The sequence below is a fragment of the Drosophila serrata genome, unplaced genomic scaffold (genome assembly GCF_035046125.1).
Source record: "Drosophila serrata isolate PLE 108 unplaced genomic scaffold, ASM3504612v1 contig_382, whole genome shotgun sequence".
Classification (NCBI taxonomy): Eukaryota; Metazoa; Arthropoda; class Insecta; order Diptera; family Drosophilidae; genus Drosophila; species Drosophila serrata.
In genome coordinates, this window is record NW_028257280.1 from 6,855,421 (window position 1) to 6,878,718 (window position 23,298).

At 41.2% G+C, this 23,298-nt stretch overlaps 9 protein-coding genes across 13 annotated transcripts; 4 read left to right on the forward strand and 5 right to left on the reverse strand.

The window, feature by feature from the left end:
- Nucleotides 1-183: 183 nt before the first annotated feature.
- On the forward strand, nt 184-1,185 carry LOC110186222 (uncharacterized). The gene is made up of 2 exons (XM_020955285.2): nt 184-941; nt 1,029-1,185. Exons 1-2 carry the CDS (start codon nt 397-399, stop codon nt 1,183-1,185), a joined length of 702 nt encoding a protein of 233 aa, XP_020810944.2. The 5' UTR covers nt 184-396.
- A 35-nt stretch (nt 1,186-1,220) lies between these two features.
- Nucleotides 1,221-2,174, reverse strand: LOC110186239 (uncharacterized). The gene is made up of 2 exons (XM_020955305.2): nt 1,617-2,174; nt 1,221-1,532 (listed from the first exon to the last, which is right to left on the reverse strand). Exons 1-2 carry the CDS (start codon nt 2,108-2,110, stop codon nt 1,376-1,378), a joined length of 651 nt encoding a protein of 216 aa, XP_020810964.2. The 5' UTR covers nt 2,111-2,174; the 3' UTR covers nt 1,221-1,375.
- A 94-nt stretch (nt 2,175-2,268) lies between these two features.
- On the reverse strand, nt 2,269-3,040 carry LOC110186237 (uncharacterized). The gene is made up of 3 exons (XM_020955304.2): nt 2,948-3,040; nt 2,490-2,893; nt 2,269-2,428 (listed from the first exon to the last, which is right to left on the reverse strand). Exons 1-3 carry the CDS (start codon nt 3,038-3,040, stop codon nt 2,269-2,271), a joined length of 657 nt encoding a protein of 218 aa, XP_020810963.2.
- A 231-nt stretch (nt 3,041-3,271) lies between these two features.
- On the forward strand, nt 3,272-4,290 carry LOC110186151 (uncharacterized). Its single transcript, XM_020955202.2, has 3 exons — nt 3,272-3,903; nt 3,966-4,076; nt 4,155-4,290. Exons 1-3 carry the CDS (start codon nt 3,272-3,274, stop codon nt 4,288-4,290), a joined length of 879 nt encoding a protein of 292 aa, XP_020810861.2.
- A 746-nt stretch (nt 4,291-5,036) lies between these two features.
- LOC110186225 (uncharacterized) lies at nt 5,037-6,192 on the forward strand. The gene is made up of 3 exons (XM_020955288.2): nt 5,037-5,833; nt 5,888-5,998; nt 6,054-6,192. Exons 1-3 carry the CDS (start codon nt 5,037-5,039, stop codon nt 6,190-6,192), a joined length of 1,047 nt encoding a protein of 348 aa, XP_020810947.2.
- Nucleotides 6,193-6,212: 20 nt separating this feature from the next.
- Nucleotides 6,213-8,207, reverse strand: LOC110186227 (uncharacterized). The gene is made up of 4 exons (XM_020955290.2): nt 7,880-8,207; nt 7,149-7,659; nt 6,768-7,076; nt 6,213-6,483 (listed from the first exon to the last, which is right to left on the reverse strand). The coding sequence occupies exons 1-4, from the start codon at nt 8,205-8,207 to the stop codon at nt 6,231-6,233; spliced, it is 1,401 nt and encodes a 466-aa protein (XP_020810949.2). The 3' UTR covers nt 6,213-6,230.
- A 663-nt stretch (nt 8,208-8,870) lies between these two features.
- LOC110186230 (uncharacterized) lies at nt 8,871-10,496 on the reverse strand. The gene is given in 5 exon segments (XM_086840773.1): nt 8,871-9,129; nt 9,199-9,393; nt 9,527-9,892; nt 9,980-10,412; nt 10,415-10,496. Coding segments are annotated over 5 exon segments (1,335 nt in total).
- A 1,940-nt stretch (nt 10,497-12,436) lies between these two features.
- Nucleotides 12,437-13,305, forward strand: LOC110186150 (HDC15381). The gene is made up of 4 exons (XM_020955201.2): nt 12,437-12,628; nt 12,688-12,926; nt 12,982-13,092; nt 13,161-13,305. The coding sequence occupies exons 1-4, from the start codon at nt 12,437-12,439 to the stop codon at nt 13,303-13,305; spliced, it is 687 nt and encodes a 228-aa protein (XP_020810860.2).
- Nucleotides 13,306-20,391: 7,086 nt separating this feature from the next.
- On the reverse strand, nt 20,392-22,446 carry LOC110186149 (uncharacterized). Of its 5 annotated transcripts, XM_086839946.1 has the most exons (5): nt 21,999-22,444; nt 21,734-21,909; nt 21,560-21,676; nt 21,254-21,334; nt 20,720-20,859 (listed from the first exon to the last, which is right to left on the reverse strand). In XM_086839946.1, exons 1-4 carry the CDS (start codon nt 22,269-22,271, stop codon nt 21,295-21,297), a joined length of 606 nt encoding a protein of 201 aa, XP_086696072.1. In that variant the 5' UTR covers nt 22,272-22,444; the 3' UTR covers nt 20,720-20,859; nt 21,254-21,294. The 5 variants fall into 5 exon arrangements, with proteins under 5 accessions (XP_086696069.1, XP_086696073.1, XP_086696072.1 ...); XM_086839943.1 differs by lacking the exons at nt 20,720-20,859; nt 21,254-21,334 and adding an exon at nt 20,392-20,534 and having other exon boundaries at nt 21,999-22,446; XM_086839947.1 differs by lacking the exon at nt 21,254-21,334 and having other exon boundaries at nt 20,701-20,859; nt 21,999-22,441.
- Between the last annotated feature and the right edge of the window lie 852 nt (nt 22,447-23,298).

Below are 23,298 nucleotides of genomic sequence, written 5' to 3' on the forward strand. Positions count from 1 at the left end.
GTGAAAATAATTCTATTTTAAAAGAGGTTTAATCTAAGTAAAATATATTTAAATAATATCCTTAAAATCCCGCGTGTTGTCTTTATAAGTTTTATATATAATTAACGCCAATTTAAAGGTACATTGTTATTCTTATTCTTTTGTTTTTTTTTTTTCAGTGAAAGAAGTATAGATGAAATCTACTCCAAGAGTAGAATGAGGCACTTCTTGATTGGCCAGATCACGCTTCCCCCTGAATCTGGATGACGGAGCATGCGCTCCAGTTTCCAAGCTGCCTCGTGGACCATTCTAATTGCTGCTCACGCATCTGCCGCTGGTCGTTGATCCGCTTATTTAGTGCCTGCCTTAATTAATTCCCAAATAGACAATGGCAAGAGCCAGATTTTGGGTGGCTCGATGCGTGATGCCCAAGTGGATCACATCGCCATGCATTGCTCAAAGAACCAGAACGTAGGAAAGTGCCTGCTGCTGGTGCTGCTGCTGGTCAGTCTGAGTGACCCGATCCGGGGTCTATTGCTCTATCCAGCCTCCACGGTGCTTCAGCTAACCTCATCGGTGTCGATACCAGTGGATCTGCCCACACGAACCAAGGTTTTTGTAGACATGGGCTTCCAGATGAACTACAATTTGCCGGCGACGGTCTCTGCCTTTTACAATGCCAACATCTGGGCGGATGAGCTGGCGCGAAGACAGAAGCGTCAGCTGGAGGACAATGGCTTGGATGGAAATCAGCAGCAGAAGAAACAGTTGGAGATGGAGGATGGCATACATCCCGGTGATTTCACGGCCGGACAGTTGTACTTGGGGCTGGAGCACATGCTGGAGACATATGGCTTTCACAGGACCTGTCTGCTGCGCAGCGTCTGCGAGCTGGCCCTGCATCCCTTTGCCAAGGATCATTTCTATGGAATGGTGACACAGGTCATCACATTCCTGCTCACGTAAGCTGAAAACTTTAACCTATTATTTTCATTTAAGTATCTCATTATTTTCGCTAATATATATATATTTGATCTTTTAACTTTTAGACCCTCCCAACATGAAGGTTTCGCCGAGGACGAGCAGCTCTATCGGGAACAATACGAGCGGGCGGAGCAGATTGGCTTTTTCGGTGGCCAATGCCATTTATTTTATCCCAGCTGTGAAATAGACATCATAAACTTGGCCACCCGACTCGTTAGATGAAATAAATACGGTTGCAGTCAAATGGTCGTGTATATATTCATTGGGGCAAGAATGAAGTCGTAGCAAACTGGCAAACGGAAATATATCAGAGATAAATTTCATTGAATTCAAATGATTGCAGAAATCTCTCAGATATACTTGTGAATTGCCAGAGAACTTTATCTGAGAGATTTATATAACTGCAGTAGTGCTAGCTTAATAAGCTACTGATGCCACTGAGAAAGTCCATTGGGCAACTGGCATATAGACTGGAGCAATCCTTCCCAAGGAATCCTTGTTGCTCGGCTTGCTCATACACCTCCCGGTATATGGTTTCTCCAGGGGCAAAGGCTTCGTGAAGAGAAGGTCTGTAATTAAATATAAATTTTATAATTCAGATATATACTTGTATTGATAAAAAATGAACTAGATCAACTGGATTAACAACTTACGTCAGTGTGAAGGTCAGCAGAGCGGTAAGCATGTTGTTTTCCGTATCCTTAAAAGGATGTTTCGCTAATTCACAGACGCTGCGTAGCAAACAGGACTCATCGAAGCCGTACCGCGCCAGCATGCTTTCCAGACTCTCGTACAGCTCTCCTGCCGAGAAGTCACTTGGATGCATGGAGGTTACTCCTCTTCGCTCTCCTCCTGGCAAGTACTTGGCCGTCTCATTCCTCAGCTGACGCTTACTCCGGCGAGAGAACTCATCTGGCCAAATGGTGGCTGCATAGAAAGACGCAGGCTGAACTGGTAAGGCATAGTTCATCTGGAGTCCCCAGTCCCAGAATAGCTTGCGATCCGGAATCACAACGGGCACCGACAGCGAGGAGGTGATCTGGTACACGGAGGAGGCTGGGAATAGCAAAGGGAACTCGGCTTGGCTGATGGGGAGGATCCAGAGCCATAGCACAGCGCTGATCAAGTGGACGCGCCTGAGACTCATTCTGATGTGTCGCAGCCCGAGACAAGAGTTTCGGTTGGAACTTCACCTGGCGACGCACTGCGTTAATTAGAGGCTACCTGAAGCTGCTAATGAAACGCATAGATATTGTCATTTACTTGTAGACCTAATTTTATGGATTTTATTTTATTTATTTTATTCTAGTGAAATATGACATGACTCATGAGCTTTAAAAGGTCGTGCTGGCAATGGGAGTATAATTTCTGGCAATCCCTTCCCAGAAATCCATCTTGCTCCGCCTGTTCGTAGGCTTTTCTGTAGACTGTTTCGTTATCGAGGAAACCCTCGTGCTGGGATGGACTGGAAAAGAGTTTTTCTTACATTTTCCGATTTAAAAAAAAGGTGTGAGAGTGAAACTTACCTCAGTATAAAGGTTACAATATCGCTGAGCATGTGCTGATGGTTGTCATCGAAGGGATGTTGGGCCAACTCGCAGACACTGCGTAGAAGACACGTCTCATGGAAACCATAGCCCGCCAAAGTATCCTCAAGAAAGGCATAGAGCTCCGCAGCAGAGAAATCCTTGGGATGCCTGCCAGTCTCCAAGTCATGACCATACTTTGTATAGAAGTTCTCATCCGTATGTTCCATTTGGGGTATAAGTTCACGTTTTGCTTTATAGTTGGCAAATCCTGGCCAAATGGGTATACTATAGAACTCGGTCAGGTTGTAAGGATAATTGTAGGATATGGCAAAACACCAATCGATCAATATGCGACGCTCGGGGTAGAGTTCAGCAATGGGTGTGGACACCGAAAGGGTCAGCTGAGAGGAGATGTTAATTAATATATTATTATGTTATTAATATACAAAACCTACTCCCAAATTAGACGAGGCTGGCCATAATAGACCCTCCGATTGTTGACCTAGAAGGATGATTAGAATTCCAAATCTCAGCCAGCTGGCCTTCATTTTGAGTCCGTCCGTCGTCTTGAGCCAGCCAAAGTACCTAAAGAACTGACTTAAACTCCTACAATTGCTGCGTAAATTGGGTTGGTGGGTTAATGGACACATGAGTACCGTAAATAAATCAAGATGTCAATCACTTTTTGGGTAAATATTTGGGCAATCGGTTGGCGTTGACGGAATAACTGGCCGCTCCATGCACAGCCATGACTACTTGGTTCTTTTCAGTTGTTCAAGATGCTACGAGCAACAATCTTTATCGGACTGATACTACTTGTCGGTTTTTGGCCAAGTTTGGGGGAGGAATCCCAGCTTAGAGGAGCAGCGGCAAGAGTTTTCAGTCGAAGGAGAAGAGCAGTTCTATTTCCACCTGGTTCATTTGTAAAGTTCACCTGCTCCTTTGCCACTGGCTTGCTGGCAACCTATCCCAAGGGTATATCCTTTGTTCTGGAGGAGGCAGTCTACTTTCCGGTACCAGGAGCTGTAGATGATATTTATCCCAAAAGGTTTTTGCCAAAGACCACCACCAAGAAGCCGGAGAAGCTACCAGATACATATGTGTATATACCCGGCACCGATTGGCGCTTCAAGGCCCAGACTCTGCCCAAGCCCAAGTGGAGACAGCCGCCTCCAAAGACCCATCGCATTGATGATGATAGTTATGTGAATCCTTACAAATGGCAGCAATGGAATCAGGAACAGAAGTGGAGCAAGTGGAAAGAGATAGATCAAACTAAGGCCAAATGGTCGAAATGGACTACACCTTCACCAAAGTGGAAGAACCACAGTACAGCCTGGCAGTCCCACCATTACTACGGACATCGCGATCGCCGAGCACTGTTTGATCGGTTCACCAAACTGAGTTCACTGTAAGTTTAATTAAAATTAAATTTAAATGAAATAAGCTATTATAATTATTTATTTTAAAAAGCCTCGGCATTGATGTCAAGTCCTGCATATTGCGTACTATCTGTGATAGCAAACGATTGTTGTTGCCACCTGGTTATTCCATGTTGCAGGACATGCTGCGTGTGGTTTTCACGTGAGTTTTGTAGTCTTTATTCCAGAAATTACTTTAAGATAATTAAGTTTCACATTTCTATAACATTATTTATTTAAGTATGCCTCGTTTGGATGGTTTGGAGGATGAATATACTAGTATTATGGACAGGGGAGCAGATGATTGTGCCTCGGAGTTGAAAAGCAATTGTAATATGAATTTATTGATTTGGTTGCTAAGTGGCAGAGTTGAATAAAAGTATTTATATTTATTTAATGCAAGTTTACTATTTATTTATTTAGAAAATTATAAGTAATCTATAATCCATAATCTTATATATAATCTTAACTTATAATTTTATATATAATAAGTTAGGAGAAATCGTCCTATCATCTTTATAAGATATAAAGGGTATAATTTTTGTTCAAAGCTTAAAACTATGTGAAAGAGTCATTTCCGAGCCTATATATCATATATATTCTTGATCAGCATCGATAGGCAAATCGATCTAGCTGTGCCCGGCAAAAATTTAATTTTTTGACAATTTTGAAAATTTTATAAATTTTAAAATTGTCAAAAATTTGGGTGAAGAAATGTAATTTTTTACATTTTAAACTAATTATGTAGATTTATTAACCAAACAAAAACTTACATATGGCTGCATTCCAAATTGAAATTAATAATTTTTTGTCTTAGTTATGAACATTTTAAACTTTGATTTTATCAAAAATTTTGACATATAAAAATATCAACAAATATAGATTCAAACATTTAGGGCATAAGCTTCGGATTACTTGTTTTAGTCGAATTTTATTTGCTTTTCTAAGTATATAGTTTAGTTAACGGTCGCCACCCATTCGTGACATATTTAAGTCTATCCCCTGAATAATTCTGATCTTCAATTGTTGGCAGTACAATTAGCACTTACTACTAAATTCACTTGAATTCAATTGAAACTCTTTCGATACTCGTTCTTGATGTCTCAATCAGTACACCTTTGTCATGCGTCTCAGTCTGTTGATCCTCTTCAGCTTTGCAGTGCTCCAAGTGGAGTCCAATCACACAGAGCTCAACCATGTGCTGGATAGGGTATTCTCTCGGAAGAAGCGCTTCGTACTATTCCCACCTGGTTCTAATCTAAAGTTCACTGGACAGCTCAGTAAGGGCCTGATTTCGGCCTATCCGAGAGGTGTATCCATGAACATAGAACAAGCCTGCTATTATCCTGTACCCTCGAAGCGTGAGGATGTCTACCCGAAGCGATATCGTCAAAGGACCACTACTACAGAGAAACCAAAAACCACAACGGAACCCACCTATGTCTGGATACCGGGCACCAACTGGCGCTTTAAGGCCACTCCATTGAAGAAACCCAATCCTATGAGGCTGCACCATCGCATCGATGTGAGGCCTCCAAAGCCATCATCTTATGCTGATCCCGCCAAGTGGGCTCAGTGGTCGAAATATGGCAATCGATATCAGGAAAAATGGTCACCCGCTAAATACAACTATAAGAAGTACAATCAACCTGGCAGATGGAGCAAATGGACAACGGAGTCACCCAAGTGGTCAAAGCGCTGGTACAGATCAGCCGGTGGAGAGTACTTCGATCCCGAGGTGGAGCCTTACGAAGATGTGAGGTCTGTTTCGGGGCAGTATGATGATCCTTATGATCCCGATATGGCATCTCATCAGCCAGCACACTATCCAGAACTGGAACATGTGGACAATTGGAAGCATTATAATGGACACCGAGATCGCAGGCAATTGTTTGAGCATTTTGATGGCTTTAGCAAGCTGTAAGGATGTGTAATTCTTTCTTTCATATTTGTAAAAGCAATCATATCTTTTAGTCTGGGAATTGATGTCAAGGCCTGTGTCCTGAGAGCCATTTGTGATAGCAAACGTTTGCTCCTACCTAGAGGATATTCCATGATTCAGGATATTGTGCGATTGGTTTTCACGTAAGTAACGGGTTATTTTTTCTATCTAGAGGTATATAACTCTCCCATCTCATAGACTTCCCACCTTATCCGGCGTGGAGGATGACTACTCCCGGATCATGCAAATGGATGCAGATGATTGCGACCGACAGTTTCGGGACTCTTGCAAGCTCAATCTTCTGGCCTGGCTTATTGGCGGGGGTAAATGGAATTAAATTGACATAAAAAACAAAACTTTCAAGCAAACTCGATTTTATTGTATGAACTGGGCCTGCCACATAGATTGCTTGCACTCTGGATAGAGGGCGGCGCAGTCCTGCTTGGAGGCGTGAGCCTTGTCATAGTGGCTGTCGCGATAGGCAACGGGCTCGTTATCCAAGGGTTCCGGAATGGTGAACACAGCTCGCATCAGTTCGCCTACAAAGGTGCCGGGCTCTTCCTCCTCAGATTTCTGACCCGTTTCGCAGAGAGTGCGCAAAACGCAATGGCGACCATGGTGACCACGTCTGTGGGGAGAAATAACATCATTAGGAACAACTTAAATGGTATTTAAGGGGCTAATTAGGATAGGGAGCTAATTAATTTGTGACACATATTTCTTAGTACAAATCCGGAAGAGAAATGATTGCTGCTGTTATCTTTTGAATATACTTAATAAGTTTATAATCGGTAACGGATTTTAAGCTCTCTATTATAGTTTCCCCTTGTCCCGTGTCCTTGTCAATCTCTTTACATAATTTCCGTTAAAGTTGGACTAAACACAGGATGTCATTTGACCCTGTTCACTTACTTATCCAGATACTTCTCCACTCGCTCGTACAGCGACTGACGACTCCGTCGATGATGCTTAATCTGGAGCTGCTCCAGCCTGCTTATCTTGTCCTCGTGCTCGGTGGCCACTCCGCTGCGGCGTTGACGCTTATGAGGATTGGCTGCATCCGGAATGCTTCGCTTGCCAAACACCGGATATATGCGATGGTGACGTGGTGCCGGCGGACGAGTGGGTCTTCTGGTGGTGGTCGTGGTGGTATCCTGACGCCGTTGCGCCACTGGTGGGGCTGCCTGTTGGTTCCGATAGCCATAATAGCGGTTTTTAACTCTGAAAATTATATATCATTTAATGTAAGCTTGGATATATAAAATTAATAATTTTATTCCTCCTTTTCCTTACCTTGAATTCAGCGCCCAGTAGGGATAGCGTGAGTTGTGGGCAGGCGAGTGCTGGGGTCTGGACCACTTGGTAAAAGGATTGTTCGCACTCAACCCCTGGTGACTGTAGTAGTAGTGATTGTCCTTGCGCCTGCCACCCTTCGGTGGGTGGCTGTAATAACTGTCTGAATATTGGTGCGACGGATGCATCGGTGTCCGGAAAACTGGGTTTGGGCTGTAGTAGGAGTTGCTGCCACTCCCACTCCCGGACCCGAAAGTGGACAAATTTATGTAGTTGGGCCTGTAGACAGGGGGCGGACTGGTTGTGGGCGCTGCCGAGGCATCGTTCACATAGGTTATATTTGACACGGTATCGTTGCGACTGATGTCCAAGGTTCCATCCTCCAACTTGGTGAGCAGATCGTCCAGCTCCTCGCTGGGTGGCTTGCTGGGCAACTCCCAGGCCAGAGCCACCGTGATGCCCAGAATCAAGTAGTTGGTGTGGTCCACCACACCCACGATTTCATCGTACACTAAACGGAAGAGGATAAGATAAGTGAGGCGAGAGTGATTTGCATGGCCTGGGAGGCAGTGGCTAATGCCAAGAGGGGTTTCTTGCTTTAAAGAAAACACTCCTATACTATCCTCCCTAGAAAATCATTCAACTTGATTAAGATTTTCCCTCTTCGCGAAGGAAACACTCTATATCCCTCTCTAAAACTACGCCCCTGTGCTGCGACAGGAATGACTTACCCATCTGAAAGGAGCTGCCCTCCGGAAATACCAAATAGCGTCGTTTCCTGGACAACAGCTCTTCCGACTGCCTGCCCTGGACGGATGAGGACGACGACTCATTCAGCCGCATCTCGATGAGCTGCTCCAGGCTGGTGCTGTCCTCATTGTTTATGTTCAGTGATGGTCGGCTGCCAGATGCCGCTCCCAGCTCGATGGATTCCCCGGCCTTCAGTGCGTTGGCCAGGCTAAGAAAAAGCATCACCAGAGCTGCCATCAGCCAGCAATTACCTACTGGGGAATTTTCCTTCATCTTCTTGCTGCAGGTTCTTCTTTTCCGGCTCAACATTTCTGGTATGCAGTTGCGGTCGAAGCGTTGTCCATACGCCAACTGTCTGCCAAAAGTATCGCGTAGAAGCGGAACAGAAGCGTTCTATGGTCTATGGTCTATGGTCTGGCTGGGAGAACTTCAGCCGTGGCTGTTAATTGTGAGTGGCCAGCAGAAAGTTTCCAGTTTGAGTTTGAGCTTCGTTCGTTAAATTTCTTTTTTCCCCCTTTCCCCTGTTTTGTCTTTCATTAGTTTTCACACTTTTCGTCTTTTGTGTTCCGGCAAGTAGTTTGTCTTGTAGAGGAGAGACTTTTCCGTTCGTCTTCGTCTTTGCCTTTTGCGTTTGCCTGTGCTTCGTGAGCTCATTGGTCTACTTAAAGGTTCAAATTACTTTTTCACGCTCCCAACTTGTTTTTCCCTTCTGCCATCTGAAAAGTGGCACACTTCCATCCACAGAAGCTGCTTCTGGTAAATTCAAGTTGAAGTAATGTGATCACTAGTCGCAGTTTTTCTTGGGATAAACTTAAAAGCAGGAACGGAATGCTTTTAGAGCTGCAAGCAAAGTAACTTCCAAATGACTTTTGTATAATCTGGCTCCCCAATATTCGACTAGTTTGTTGTAAAGATAAAGGTACTGAGAGATTGAAATATTTTGTAATATATACTTTTATTATCATATTCCTTTTATTCAGACCAAAATGTGTGACTGCAGTCACTGTATAGCTGCCGGCAGTTTCCCTTTTGCTTATGTGCCTCCAGATAGTGTGGTGACATCATAAGCTCAAGGTCCGCAGGCTCGTGGATGTCCTCGCCGCTGGGCAGCTGAAAGATGGCCGAAAGGAGTTCCATTATAAAGCTCTGAGGCTCATCCCCAATCCTTTGCTGCCTTTGAGCGGATTCGCAGAGGGCTCTCTGCACGCAGGAGGTGCCATTCAGTCGTCGCCTGCGGGTGATGAAATACCCCAGATCAGTGGATGGGTCAAGGGATTCGTGTTGGTGTAACCGGACTCACGACTTGTACAGGCGCTCGATCTTGCCGAGGAGTAACTGGCGGGAACTGAGGTGATGCTGCAGATGGAAGCGCTCAAACTGCAAATCCTCGGCGATTTCAGGACTTCGTCGTCTCCGGCGCCTGGCAAAAACAGGATATATATGATGCTTTGGTGGGGACTGTAGTATTTGCCGTGGACGTTGGGTATAACCAGAGCTGTGAATGGGGATTCATATACATGAGTTAGAGTTAGTTTTCAAGAATACCTAATTTGAAGCAAAATTTATATTTCTTTAAGAAAAGTATGCTATATTTTATGAAATTCAGGTAAAGGTAAAGTTGCACTTACTCCCACTTTGAAGGGCCCCACATGCGCTGCTTTTCACGCCAGTTCTGCTGTACCCGCTGCCCGTTTCGTGTCCACCAGTTGTCCACACCCAATCCGGCAGCTCCTGCTCCTGCTCCTGCTCCCTTTTGCTGCCACTTTCCCACCGACTGCCGCGCATCCCAATTAGCAGGCATCGGCTCCTGTCGCTGTCGCTCCTGTCCACTCGCATTTGCATCCGCATCAACATTCGCATTCGCATTTGCATATGGGAATGCGTCAGGGATATTTCTCTGGATATTCGTGTAGTACGAATGGCGGCCATGGTCATTGGCCGCATATGCCAATGGATTCGATGGCGGTGCGTGGACTGCCTGCCAATTAACAGGGCTCCCGTTGTCCAGCTGCTGGGGAGGATGAGGCAGGAACTGAGGCTGGTACTGAGGCTGGTACTGAGGCTGGGACTGAGGCTGGTACTGAGGCTGGGACTGAGGCAGCGACTGAGGCTGATACTGAGGCTGGGACTGAGACTGGGGCGTCGCCTGTGATGTACCTGGTTCAGGTTCGGGGGCGCTGCCATTCCGCCGGACAGTGCCGATGGTGCCGTCGTTGATTCGAGTAAGCACGTTTTCAATCAGCTCGCTGGGCGGCTTACTGGGCAGCTCCCAGGCCACGGAGCAGGTGATGCCCAGGATGGCGTAGTTAGTGTAGTCTATGATGGGGATGATGATGTCGAACACCAGTTGGAAGGAGGAGCCCTCCGGGAAGAGCAGGTAGCGCTTTTGGCGGTGCAGTCGTCTCATTGACTCTGTTGTCGTTTCAACTGGAGGAGGAGAAGCAGGAGCCATAGGAGCAGGAGGAGCGGAATTGTTGGCCAGTGAGTGGGTGCCATTACCATTCAAGGCCTCTCGGTACGGAGGAGGCACAGTGGCAGCAGGAGGATAAGTATAGCGCCAACTCCAGCACAACCAATTACTTTGATTGTTTTTACCATTTTTCCTTAATGGAAGGCAGCAAAAGTCGCTTGGTCAACACTAATCAGCAAAGACATACAAAAGCGGGTATAAAATTAATAAAATATGGCCATAAGAATACAGACAATATTGGTAATTGGTTTGGGAAAGAGTGTAACTAGCTTTTAAGTATAAGTATTCCTTGTTGAATGTAATTTTACTTTGAGTTTATTATTAAATCTAGACTCCAAAAGGACTCTTTAATCTAATTGGTCATTGAATGGTAAATGGACACTACTTTGTTGGTCAATGAAACTCTTTTTTTTTTTTGTGTGGACACGGGATAGTACACCTTTTTGTTCGTTAGTGTAATTGAGCAATCGAACATTCCGATTGCGCTCACACACTCCAGCACTCTTCCCACCAAAAAGCAGCAAACGAAATTTGCATAATTTCACTTTAGCTGTGACGCTTCCATTTGCTGGCTCTGCCAATCATGCGTTAAATTAATGCAATTTTCAACAACATTCGAGGCGCGAGAGATGGCCCAAACGGAACGGACGGATGGACCCGCTCATGGGCTGTACAATTAAAACACTGCCATTCTGCCGGAATGGAATTGAACGCGAATTTATGGTCCAGATAATTACCATTAGAGAGATGGGCGAGGGGAAGAGGCAAGCGAATTGGGTTTTCGATTGGAACCGATTTCGGTACGGATCTGCACTTTTTATTTTACGATATGTCGATGCCATTAGCTGTCCAAACCGAACTGATGCCGCTCGGACCGCTCGGCGCTTCTGGGAACGCATCAGCATCGATTTTGGTCCAGTTTTGGGGCAGGCAAAGTTTAATTGTACAATTAGCACCCAATTGAGTGTCGTTAACTCGTTTTTTTTTTGTTGTGTGTCATTTCAAGTGCTCTTTGAAAGGTGCTAAATACTCCGCTTTTGGCCTGATTCATTCGTAACCAATATCAAATATCCAATATCCACAGCCTCAAGCGGAAATGCTAAATGGGTTCTGTTCTTTTTTCCCTGTATCCATAACAACCTATTAAATGCGATGTAATTGGCCCGATAACAGATTGTTAAATTACTACATTTAGATAGTGATTGGTGTCGCCAGCGGCTGCAATAAATAATCTTTAGTGTATTCTGTATAAATTGGGCGACAGTAGATCAGGCTAAAGTGCTTAATATTGGATATATTTTAATCTCTTCGACTTTCAGATGGATTAAAAGCATTCATATTTATTTTTTAAAGCTCTGTTTGATTGAGTTGTATTTAATGCTCAGCTTAATGTTAAAGTTTGTTGTTTTAATAGCAATTTCAAGTTATTAGAGAAATACTTTTAAAATATATGATTTATGGTGGGTATTATAATTGCAGTCAGAAGCTTGTAAAATAGTAAAGGAGTCATTTCCGATCCTATAAATCTCATATATTCTTGATCAGCATGAAAAGCCAAATCAATCTAGTCATATCTGGAGGGAAAAATTTTTTACCCACTTTTTTTTTGAAAATTTAATAAGGGGTTACATCGTTAAAATTGTCAAAATTTAAAAAAAAAAAAAATTACATTTTTAATTGAGAATGTAGATTTATTAGCCTAACAAAAACTAACATAGGGCTGCTTTCCGAATTGAAATTAATGCAGTTCTGGCTTAGTTATGATATTTTAAAAACTTTGATTTACCCAAAAAATGAACATATAAAAATATCTTATTAATATTATAAGAAGACGCATATTTTAATATTATAATATTTTAATATATATGTATATTTCATGTTATATAAACTTGATTTTATCTTTAAAATATCTTTAAACTCTTTGATAAATTTTCCCCTTTTAACATTTTTCCTCAGTGGAAAAAACTCTGGTCCAAGCGAATTCTTCTTCCGTCAATTTCTTGTGCAAACTAAAAATTGAATTTCCCATTGCGGCCACAAGTTGCACCGGCTGCAAAATTAGTTGACCATGCACTCCAGTGGCAAACAGTTGGCCCTGAATCCTGTCATCGCCCAGCTCCCATTCCTGCTCCTGCTCCTCCTGCACCTCCTCCTTGTCCTTGTTGTCGTTGTTGGCTCCGCAGATGGGAATTCCGGTTCCAGTTTCAGCCTGAGTCGGCAGAAGCGCCTGGCCATCTTCAATGGCAGTGGAACCAACAAGGTTGGTGGCCATCGATCCATCGAGTTTGGCATTCTGAAGGCCTAATTGTTCCTCCCCAGATTGTCGCTGGCATTGCGTTTCCCATCAAACAGGAGGACACGGTCCAGTCCGTTTGGGGTTTCATCAACTACCAGGCCCAATATGTGCCCACACCAATTCCTCTCTACTGGTGGAGTTTCTGGAATACCACGACATTTGTGTCCACAGCCAGGCACTGGCGAAAGGAGGTCCAGCAAGTGCTGTTCCAGGACGAGACCCGGGTATGGTTGTACGGTGTGGTGGAAATGGGCTTGGAGAGGTAAGTGATTGGGTCATCTCTGGCTGCAAACCATCAATATGTTTACTTAACTTAGGTTTGCTGGCCACAATGCTGGAGTCTGTCTGTTGAGGATTATCTGTGAGATTTCCCAGCGTCCTTTTCAACGTAGCAATATCTTCAGTGAGATCCTTAATGCAGTGTTTGTGTGCGTATAATTTTTGATTAATTTGGTATTTTGTGAATATAAATTTTATATTTTATATTTATATGAAGGCCATCATTTAATAATATCCCTGAAAAATATTTGCATGCCAGGGATGCTGGCAAAGCCGGTGCTGACTGTACGAGAACATATACGGAATGCAGCAAGAAGCTCTGGAACAAGCTCATTCGACTAACCAAGATCACTTTTCAATAAATGTTTAAAAATTAAAAAAAAAATTAAATGAAACCTTAATAAAATAAGTAAAAGAAGCCGATTAATTCGTATGGCCAATCAATATTTATAAAAATTCATTACAATATTTTATATATATTTAATTATACAACTCTGCTTTCTTGAAATACATCTGTACATTCTATACCCTTGTAGGGTATATTAATTTTAGTTAGAAGCTTGTAAGAATGTGAAGGAGTCATTTCCGGCCCTATAAATCATATATATTCTTGATCAGCAATGACAGACGAGTTTAACTAGCCATGTAAGGTTAAAAAATAAAATGTTGCAAATTTTTCATAATTGTTAAAATTGTCAAAAATTTGCAAATTTTTTTATTTTTCCAGACCTATAAATTTACTATGCAGATTTATTACCCTAATAAAAACTAACATAGGAATGGTTTCGTATTAAAATAAATGCATTTTTTGGCAGTTTTTGAAACTTCGATTTGTCGACAAAATGTTGCTAAATATCGAAAAAAAGAATGCAAATATTTCATGTCCCATAATCCTATAAATCAATTGCAAACTGCAAGGGAAAATAAACTTCCAATTCCCGAAGATAGTTTTCTTTATTGTTTGCTATTAAAACACATTAAACTCTTTCAGCAAAAACTAAACACTAAAATCATAGTTTTGCTCTTCCAAAATGAAGTACATTTTTCCCCAGGAATGTCTGAATTCAAAATAAAGTATTTCAAGTGAATTTAAGGCTCTCTTCCCACTGAAATTCCCATTGAGTTTGTTTAACGCCCTGTGCTTAATCGCTTACCACATATACATAGTACCTGGAATACACAAGCGACATCCATTTAAATTAGTTTTCGGAAAATTTCGGTGCGCTTTCCCCCTTTGTTTGTCTTTTTCGATTCTCGCTAGTGGTAGTATTTTTTTTTCTATTGTCTTATATATATATTTTCAATTTTTTTGTGGCGGGGTACTCTCGTGTGAGATTTTTACTAATTTCCAACCAAGTTGAACTGTAAACAATGTCAGCGCAGAAACCAAATGAAAACAAATGCAGCTAACAAAACACCAAGGGGCAAGGACATGACGGGATCCTGGGGGTTCTGCTACGGCGGTACTAACGAACACCAGTCGTCGTCGTCGTCGTCGCAGCAGTGGCAGAATTTTGTAGCATGCAAAACATTTGTCAAATGTAAATTAGCCAAGAAGTGTAAGTGTAAGTGGGTGTGTGCGGGGGCGGTAGGGTTGCGGTTTTTTCTTTTACCAATGGCAAGGACTGTGCAGTTGCGGGGGTTGTGGGGGGTCGGCGTTGAACGGGTGTTTGCCTGGTACAAATCGCATAAAATCACACTTAATGCCCGCAGGCAACATGCAGCATGTAAAAAGTGCAGCGAGGCGTGAATGTCGCTGGCACACAAAGTTTTGCATGTGTGCAGGACACACACACTAAAACATACACCCAAAATTGAGTAGGAAATTACAAATAATTAATAACTAATTGACTTTAACTAAAATTCGAATCATATACTTACCTGGAGATACCTGAAAATATCCATTAAATATAATTGTTCAAGCATTTTCCTTTCTGTAATTTTACAAATTATTTAAATATTTCTCCCAGTGCACACACACACACTGGCAGAACCGGAGCATTGGTGCAATGTTGCAGCTGAACGCAAATGCGGAAGCATTAACATGGTCACACACAGCCCCTTGCCTTCAACCGGCACCAGCACCTTCTGCTGGCATCTATTGTTCGCAATTATCATGGAACGCAAAAGGCAATGCTTAATTTTTGTTATCCGAAACTTTTACTTTGCCTCGCTGCATTCACACCTCCCACACTGCCACACCCACCAGAAAAAGTGATAACAAAAATAACAAAAAAAAAAGGAGCGATGCAAAAGTACGAGTCAAACTTTAATAAGCGCAATTTCTGCTCTTCGTGTCGCTGCCGTTTTGTTGGCATTCTGCACAGTCCACACGGCGTATGAGCAATTTGCATTTGTTTGTGCCACGTCGCCTCCCAGTTCCCTTTGGAGGCCCCCCAAAAAACAAACTTCTAGGCGATGCTCTCAAGTGAATTTTATCGCACCCAGATACCAAACAAAACAGGTCTGCATTTGTATGCGAGGTGGAGCCTTAAGCAAATTCAAGTTATAATTAAATTTTCGGAAAATGCAAAGGGACAGATGACATTGGAAAAAGAGTCTCCAAGAAAGCCAGGTTTGAAGGGAAAAATATAAGTAGGAGGCAGAATGGAAATATATAATTATGCATAAATAAACACCATTGTAACTTTATAAATATGAATCATTTTGAGTAAATAAAAGAATAATAATTACTTTTCTGTATATAGAGAGAGCAAAGGTTTCTAAGAATACTCAAAGATAAATAAAGATCTATGTCTCAACAGCTCTCGTTTCCAGTCATTGACTTTTGAGATATTTAACACTTAAGTGTGATGTTCATTGAACTTCTTAGAGATCAATAACGTAACGGGAACCGCCACGGGCAATATCATGAGATTGCTACAATTTCTACAAGCCAAATATGGGACAGTTGGTAAGAGTAATTAGCACCTAGAGTTAATCACTGACAAGAAATTAGCAAAATGTGAGCTGCACCATATTTTTCTTTACCCAGCTAGAAGCAAGTAGAACTTTCTTGGCTGGCTCGTATTTCATAAGCCAGAAATGGTGGAAAATGCTTTTCCGTTTTTTAATTATGTCAAATTTACACAGCTTTTCAAACCAACTGATGCTTTTTATTCCCTTTAAAGAGGTGTGTCTTATTTATATACTCAGAACTTAGAATTAAAGTTGAAGCTCAAATTGAAAGTAGAATTGAATTTATTTTGAAATCATTTGGAGGGTTTTTGAGTTACATTTAGGTTTATAAATATTCAAAAAACCTTAAGCTGACTTGTGTAATAAAGGTAGAGAAATCTTAGCTTCGGCTTAGCAGGATCCTGCTTCACTCTCGTTGTAGCTATTTCCGTAGCCATTTCTCTTGTTGCTACTGTTTCTGTTGTTATTGCTAGCTGGCAAATGTCAGCAGCCAATTAGGGAGAGTGAGCGAAAGGATGTGCCGCTGCGTCTTCGTCATCGCCATCGTCGCGAGTCAGTCAATGTCACTCTGCTTCTGCTTCTGCTGCTGCCCCACTCAGAGTCCCAAACTCCCCAAACAGGGCGTGGCAGGGTTGGGCAGGATATTCGGCTGCCAATGCCACTCCAGCGCCTGTCCACACCCCCAGAATGCCTTGCTTGGCCTTGTCATCATTTGCATAAGAAATTTATCTCAATGAGTAGCTAATTGGGAAATTGTGACATGCCCGCTTTTCCTACTCCTGCCTCGCAGGACCTCCCTTCCAGCCGTCCCAGTTCCCCTAAGTCAACAAAAGGGCTGCGCAAATCCATGGCACGTTAGTTTTATTGCACTAATCCTTGAACTAATTTCAGGGGAGAAGCGCTGATGCCAAGAGTCTTAGGATTTTAAAATTAAGTCTAGGCGTATTGGCTGTTATAATTAGAGTCAAGTGTTTAGCTTTACCTCTTATACAAACCTAGCTACCATCTAGCTTTTAAAGTATTTAATACTCTTAAATATATATGTTTTTCTACTGACTAGTTTACAAATAAGTTTTATTATTTTATTTCTGTGAAAGTGAAGGGTTTATCGCTTACTTCAACTATTTTTTGTTCCATATGTAGTACATTTTCCCCCAGTTTGCTCATTTAATTAAAGTAGCTAGCAAGTATATTATTCTAAACCCTTCCTGTCACTCATTTGGGAATTACCAGACTGTAAATCCTGACCCTATTCACTTGCGCTGGGCTGTCTGAAGTGCGGCAATCAGCGTTTGACTAACTAATTGCGTATACGCTATGCTCTCTCTCTCTCTCGGTGCCCTATCATAGACGGTTTAATTTAGACACACAGGCTCACACACACACACACACACACACCGATACACACAGCCACCCGATCATGGCCACAAACTGAATTGGCTAACTGAGCTCATTAGCAGCCGCTGCTGTCAGGGTCTATATCCCTATCTACCGTCTGCGGCTCGTCGCCTGGGCTCAAAGTCTCCCCCTCCAATCACATATTCGATAATGCGAGGCAAACCAAATGAAATTAATTGCACATTTTAATTGACAACGCATCAAATCAATTTGCATGCCAGTCACTTCACCCCGCACAACCGGCACAGGACAGACATCGATTAATGAATGAATGAATGTGGAATACAGATGAACGGAAGTGCAGTGACGTTGGGTTCAGGGGTTCTGGGGTCCTGGGGTCCAGGGGTCCTTTTCGCATGCATAATGAGCCAGGTGCGCATTTTGTCGGTCCTTGACTGCCAATAAATTATCCGAGGTGCGCTAATCTCATCTATATTGTTTGGCCCCGGCCAATAGAATCGGATGGAGGCCAAATAACTTACCACACCTGTCTGGCCATTTTAATATTAGCAGTCAAATTAATGCATTGCCAGGTAAACATGTTGAATTGTAAATGGCCAATATTCCCAAGTAATTAAATTGGCTTACATTCTGACATTGAGCTGGCAGCTAAAGTATTTTATTTATTTCGATATAAATTCAATACATATTCAAATAAGAAGTGTGTTTTTGTTATAGTTTTCCAGAACAGCAAAATGCTTTTATCTTAATTTTGATATGTGTATGTCCAGCAGGTAATATAAAAGTACTACCAAAACTAACATGTCAATAAATAATCGAAAAATAGGAAATTTCACAAAACCCTTGATGGAAAATAAATTTATCTTTCAGTTATATTTATTTGTTATTATTTAAGAGATAAATTAAATGAAAGTGCCTTGAATGTTTATGGTGTAAAAAATACTAATTTAACCAAATTTATGATTAAAACTTCAAGAACTTTAATTTATCTAATTATGTAAATTTGTTTTACATATTTTTTTACTAATTTGGCATTTTAATTATCTTAATATAAGCTGTCTAAGCTTTGTGGAGAGATAAATGCATTTATTTTCATTTTCGCCGGTTTCCCCTATTAAGTGTCACTTGCAATGACAGTTTCGCATTTTTCCAGGGTATTTTAAAATTAATTATAATGGCGAAAGTCTGCTCATTTGTACTTGGAAAAAATGAGACAGTCTGAAAAGGAGAAATAAAAACAAATATCACCAAATGAGAAAATTAAACTAGAACCACTGAGAACATCAGCAAGAACGAAATGTTATTTAAGTTTGGGCTGTCAGCAAATTTAACAAGTGAAAAAGTGTAGTCTAGTTAAAAAACAAAATATTATTAAAGTTGTTTATTTTTACCAAAGTTTGCGGAATAATTTAAGTAAAACTACATTTCAGGGATGTCACAAACATAAAGATATGTATTATTATTAATATTTATGTATATATCTCGACCTCTAATTAATATGTAAGAAAAAAAAATATATATACTCTATTATTTACTAATCTATTTTATAATAAGAATATCATAATAAGTATAAGCGAATGATATACCCCTTGTAGAGTGCAGGTTGTGCTTAACGAGCTGGTGGTGGGTGGTGGCAAGTGAAGTAAGGTCACTTGATCTGGGTTGGGAATGGAGTTGACCTCTTATTGCAGCAATTCAACGCACGGCAACATAATTAATACTTGATTAAGGCCGAGACACGAACCCACCTCCGGGTATTTGTGTGTGTGTATTTAACTATGCGGGAGAAAGTGTATGTGGTTCACAATATATAGTGCGGAGGTGATGTGAGTGACACACACAAAGTTGTTGGTCAACAAACGGTTAAACTTTTGCGGTCAATGTCCAACTGGGAACCCCTCTTTCTGGCTCTAATTCCCTATTATTCTTGGATCCATCAGTTGATTTCTTCATCCTAATTGCTAAAAAGTACACTTGGAAAGTAAGACAAAAGACCAGCATAACCCTGAGTTGGTCTAGTGATTTTATTTATATTAATTCTTTCATTCCATTCTTATTTGATTATATTGCTTATGCTTTTCTAAATTAAAATTATAATATTCAAAATAATGTTAACTTTGTCAATATCATGATACGAATTTAAAAACAAACTGAAAATATAAGCCTAGAAACACCATTCTTTTTTGCATAATTAATATTAAATTTCTCCAATATGTATAATTAAATTCTCTTGTATAAATTCAACCCATTTTTAGTACCATGTAGGGACTTGAGAAGTTCATGAGATATCTCAACAACAGCTGCAGAATACCTGTCTGTATGAGTTTTCGTGCACTTTAATGCCCTTGTATGCGTGCACGTAATTTATGTTTTTCAACTTAATTAAAGTTAATTTTTAATGCGACTGCGGTGGGCGACAGGTTACCTTTGGGAGGTTGATGCCGTGACAAGTGCATCAAAGGCTGCCGCAAAACATTTTAACACCACTCGGCATTTTCATGGCGGTGACATTAAACAGCTGCAACACTGGATGCAACCTTTGTCCAGGCATCGAGGTCAACAGCTATAATTTTTGTACTGCCTAGGTTCGTTTTTCCCATTTTCCTTTTTTTTTTCTTTTTTGGTGTCCCTACAGCAGCTCACTGCTCAACTGCTTTAATAAAATTCCAATTAAATGCACGCTACTGATTGCAAGTACGCACAATCAGCAGAAGCTGTGGAAAAATAGCGAAACACTCTCCCCGAAAAAAAACCTGCAAATGGCACACAAGTTAATTATAAATTACAAATGGCAACAACAGCGAATAAATATCATCAGCAGCCACAAACACTTTCTGTAAGCTGGAAATGATTTAAACCAGAGATATTTCGACTTTTATTTACCTTATATTAGTGTGTATTTAATAAAATAAATATTTTATTATCAATACGTCTGTATTACAAATATATTAAAGAATTCCCTTTGAAATTTATTTATAGCTTTCATGAAATTATTATTAAAGCCCTTTAACCCACTTCAATCACTTCAAAATATTGTTACTATTCTGTTTTTATTATTGTTTTGGCAACCATCACTGGATGATGCTTGTTTTCATGTCCATTTCAATCTCGTCTTTTGTTTATTTTTCATAGCTTAGAATAACACATAGAGGCACATATGTATGTATGTATATAACTCATGTATAAATATCATTAAACATCGTCCGTATATGGTGAAATGCTGTCGAAGCTCAGAGGACAGTGGCTGTGCATGATTTGCTCGCAATTCTCTTCCCGCAAATGCGGCATGTGTCTCTGGTCGTGCTCATCCAAACTGCAATTAAAAATTGTATATGTGTGTGTTGGATAATTTGCGCATATGTGGCATTCAAGAGCACTTACGTAAATACATATTTCAATAGTTTAAACAGAAATCCCTGCCCATGATCACCGGCCAGAGCAGTGCAGTAGGCCTTCAGGACACAAGCCCGACCGTCTAGGCCACTCCGATCGATCAGTTCATGGAGCAATTCGTAGGTGTCCCTTCTGAAGGGTCGATTTTCCCTCTTAACCAATACCGGAGTGTTGGCTCGAAAGCCATAACCATGAGCCCACACAATCGGTGATTTAATTACATTGTTTTTGGCATTAATGCGAAACTTTAAGGGAAGAGGGAACTTTCACTATCAGCAAATGAGTATTTGAAAGGATAATAAAGAGCCATAACTGCCAAAAAGGACTTCAGGGAATTCATGTAAATATATCAGCGTAATAATTTGAAGTCAACATTTTTAAAATATTTTTTAAACTATTATTTATAGACTTTATACAACCATTTGGCTTTTAATTCAAATTTGTGTAGCACGTAGTCTTCAAAAGCGTTTATTATTTAATATGTATTATCTATAGTATATCTTCACTGTTATGCTGTATTTAAACTACGAAATAATTTATTAAATGAATTCTAAGATAATTTTTTTATTAATCACCACTGAAATAATTATATAAATATATTTCCTGAAACTTTTCGGCAGTTATTGCTTTAAGTGTTACCCACAAAAATACGCGTAGTCTCTATTATATCCAAATATCTCTTAGCTCGACTGTGAACTGCAGTGGAATTCCGTTCTTGACCTGCCACCAGGGTGACGAAAATGAAAATAAATCCCCAACGAACCGAAACCATTGTAACCGATGTAAGAATTCAACTAAGATCAACCAAGGGATCAGGGTCTCAAAGAACTGTCACAATGTTTTATTTGACCAATATGAAACTGGTTTTGTGTTCTTCTATGACTTATCAGCAGAACAATGCTAATTAATAACCAACCCGGTTTAAAGAAAGTATAATACACTCACCTGAATATTAATTTGAGTAGCTTGAAGAGCATGCCGCTTTTCTTGGAAGGTTTATCCACGTCCCTTATGGCAGTGCAGAAGGATTTTAGCATGCAGGCTCGGCCATCGAAGCCATGTCTTTAATTAATACTATATTATTATGTTTTAATGATTTAAATTGCTTCAATAACTCACCCATCTAGAGCAGTTTCCAGCTTGGAAAACAGATCCCTCTTAAAGAGACGAAAGAATACCGCATTGTCCTTTTTCTGCTCCTCGATGGATGGAAAGGGATAATTGGTACGGAACCCATAGCCGTAGGCATACAGAGTGTTGATGTTCCACAGATTGTTCTTGCCGTTGGTACGCCACTGTGTGGTCGAGGGGGGGAGGGGTGGTAAATGAATAAGATATCCTTGTGATTGGGCGCCAATTAAGACAGGATAACAGGCATACGCACCGACATACGCGACCCCTTGCTGAATTGGAGATAACGCTTGCCGCGACGCAATATCCTCGTCGCATTGTTGGAGTTAGAGTCATGTACAGAGTCGGGGTTATGGTTGGGGCTGTCAAAGTGCATGTCAGCCATGTGGGTCTCGGGCAGGATGGGTATGATGGTGCCGTGGTCCTCCAAACTGTCATGGGGCGGTTGGTGTGCCGACAGGACGGACAGGAGCAGTGCCACAGTCAACTGCACAATCAGCAATGCTGCCGCTGACAGGTGCGTCATGTTGCAGATTTTCCACTAATTAATACTTTAAACGGTCGATTCACATTCGTAATTAACTGTTTTTCTGCCTTAATTGCCGTTTGTACCGGCCTGGCTTGTGTCCAGTTCTAGTTCCCCTCGGTTACTGATACCAACTTGGGTCCATTTAATCCGCCTGACATAAATACGAGAGCCAAGTTGAGAAGCGGGAAAGCAAATAAACAAACAAACAATGAATCCGTTCTTGATGGCGTTGCTTATTTATTTATTGCTCTCTGTGTGGTTCGGTGACATCTCGTGTCTTGGCCATTGCCACCACTTCACCAATTTACCCTCATGCCTTTGCTGCTCCGGTATTCTAGTTTTAGTTCTGGACATGACATTTACTTGTTAACACTTTTCTCTCCATCGTTCCTACTGCTGCTGCTCTCAACTCTTGTTGACATCCACAATTTCCCCGTTTATCATTATAAATGGGGTCAGCACAGTGCTAAATCAGCGAGTTTTAGCTTAGGGTGTGAATCACCTGGCAATGAGTGGAAAAATATCTATTTTTGGGCTATTTAATTAGACATAATTAATTATTGACGGATGGATTATGGGCTTAGTACACTATTTTTTATGTTCTTTATTCCAAAGAAGAGGTATCCATATACTCTATTTATAGCTTCTTTATAAGGCTTAAAAATCTAAACATTTTAAGTTTTGTAGATTAATGCCTACTTATATTTCCAAACAATTCCAAACATTTCTCCTAAGACCACTTAATTTTCACTCAGAACTCTAGACTTCTGTACAGTCTGGAAAGTATCCTGATTGAATTCAGTTTTCGGAACAGAAAAATGCCTCTGTCAAGCCGAAGAAAGTTTGTCAAACGTATTTTTACTTCGTTTAAATTGCACTCCTTTGAAGAAGCTAGGGAGGAGGTGCCAGGATACATCAGTCAAGCCGGAGTCGGCTCACAGACACCAACCAATTGCTCCTCCACAATGGAGGAGCAGCAGCTGGGGCGAAGACATATGGTGTGCCATTTGTTAAACTAGCTCAA

Excerpts from the sequence above, each read along its gene's own strand:
- LOC110186222 (XM_020955285.2), top strand. The coding sequence starts at position 397 with ATGCGTGATGCCCAAGTGGATCACATCGCCATGCATTGCTCAAAGAAC. Across the intron at positions 942-1,028 it reads GTCATCACATTCCTGCTCAC|ACCCTCCCAACATGAAGGTT; the intron begins GTAAGCTGAAAA and ends TTTAACTTTTAG.
- LOC110186239 (XM_020955305.2), bottom strand. The coding sequence starts at position 2,110 with ATGAGTCTCAGGCGCGTCCACTTGATCAGCGCTGTGCTATGGCTCTGG. Across the intron at positions 1,533-1,616 it reads CTGCTGACCTTCACACTGAC|ACCTTCTCTTCACGAAGCCT; the intron begins GTAAGTTGTTAA and ends ATTTAATTACAG.
- LOC110186237 (XM_020955304.2), bottom strand. The coding sequence starts at position 3,040 with ATGAAGGCCAGCTGGCTGAGATTTGGAATTCTAATCATCCTTCTAGGT. Across the intron at positions 2,894-2,947 it reads CAGCCTCGTCTAATTTGGGA|CTGACCCTTTCGGTGTCCAC; the intron begins GTAGGTTTTGTA and ends ATCTCCTCTCAG. Across the intron at positions 2,429-2,489 it reads ATTGTAACCTTTATACTGAG|TCCATCCCAGCACGAGGGTT; the intron begins GTAAGTTTCACT and ends ACTCTTTTCCAG.
- LOC110186151 (XM_020955202.2), top strand. The coding sequence starts at position 3,272 with ATGCTACGAGCAACAATCTTTATCGGACTGATACTACTTGTCGGTTTT. Across the intron at positions 3,904-3,965 it reads TTCACCAAACTGAGTTCACT|CCTCGGCATTGATGTCAAGT; the intron begins GTAAGTTTAATT and ends TATTTTAAAAAG. Across the intron at positions 4,077-4,154 it reads ATGCTGCGTGTGGTTTTCAC|TATGCCTCGTTTGGATGGTT; the intron begins GTGAGTTTTGTA and ends TATTTATTTAAG.
- LOC110186225 (XM_020955288.2), top strand. The coding sequence starts at position 5,037 with ATGCGTCTCAGTCTGTTGATCCTCTTCAGCTTTGCAGTGCTCCAAGTG. Across the intron at positions 5,834-5,887 it reads TTTGATGGCTTTAGCAAGCT|TCTGGGAATTGATGTCAAGG; the intron begins GTAAGGATGTGT and ends CATATCTTTTAG. Across the intron at positions 5,999-6,053 it reads ATTGTGCGATTGGTTTTCAC|ACTTCCCACCTTATCCGGCG; the intron begins GTAAGTAACGGG and ends CCCATCTCATAG.
- LOC110186227 (XM_020955290.2), bottom strand. The coding sequence starts at position 8,207 with ATGTTGAGCCGGAAAAGAAGAACCTGCAGCAAGAAGATGAAGGAAAAT. Across the intron at positions 7,660-7,879 it reads GGGCAGCTCCTTTCAGATGG|TGTACGATGAAATCGTGGGT; the intron begins GTAAGTCATTCC and ends TCTTCCGTTTAG. Across the intron at positions 7,077-7,148 it reads TACTGGGCGCTGAATTCAAG|AGTTAAAAACCGCTATTATG; the intron begins GTAAGGAAAAGG and ends TATAATTTTCAG.
- LOC110186150 (XM_020955201.2), top strand. The coding sequence starts at position 12,437 with ATGCACTCCAGTGGCAAACAGTTGGCCCTGAATCCTGTCATCGCCCAG. Across the intron at positions 12,629-12,687 it reads ATGGCAGTGGAACCAACAAG|ATTGTCGCTGGCATTGCGTT; the intron begins GTTGGTGGCCAT and ends GTTCCTCCCCAG. Across the intron at positions 12,927-12,981 it reads GTGGAAATGGGCTTGGAGAG|GTTTGCTGGCCACAATGCTG; the intron begins GTAAGTGATTGG and ends TACTTAACTTAG.
- LOC110186149 (XM_086839943.1), bottom strand. The coding sequence starts at position 22,271 with ATGACGCACCTGTCAGCGGCAGCATTGCTGATTGTGCAGTTGACTGTG. Across the intron at positions 21,910-21,998 it reads GCAAGGGGTCGCGTATGTCG|TGGCGTACCAACGGCAAGAA; the intron begins GTGCGTATGCCT and ends TCGACCACACAG. Across the intron at positions 20,535-21,559 it reads CTACTCAAATTAATATTCAG|TTTGGATGAGCACGACCAGA; the intron begins GTGAGTGTATTA and ends TTTTAATTGCAG.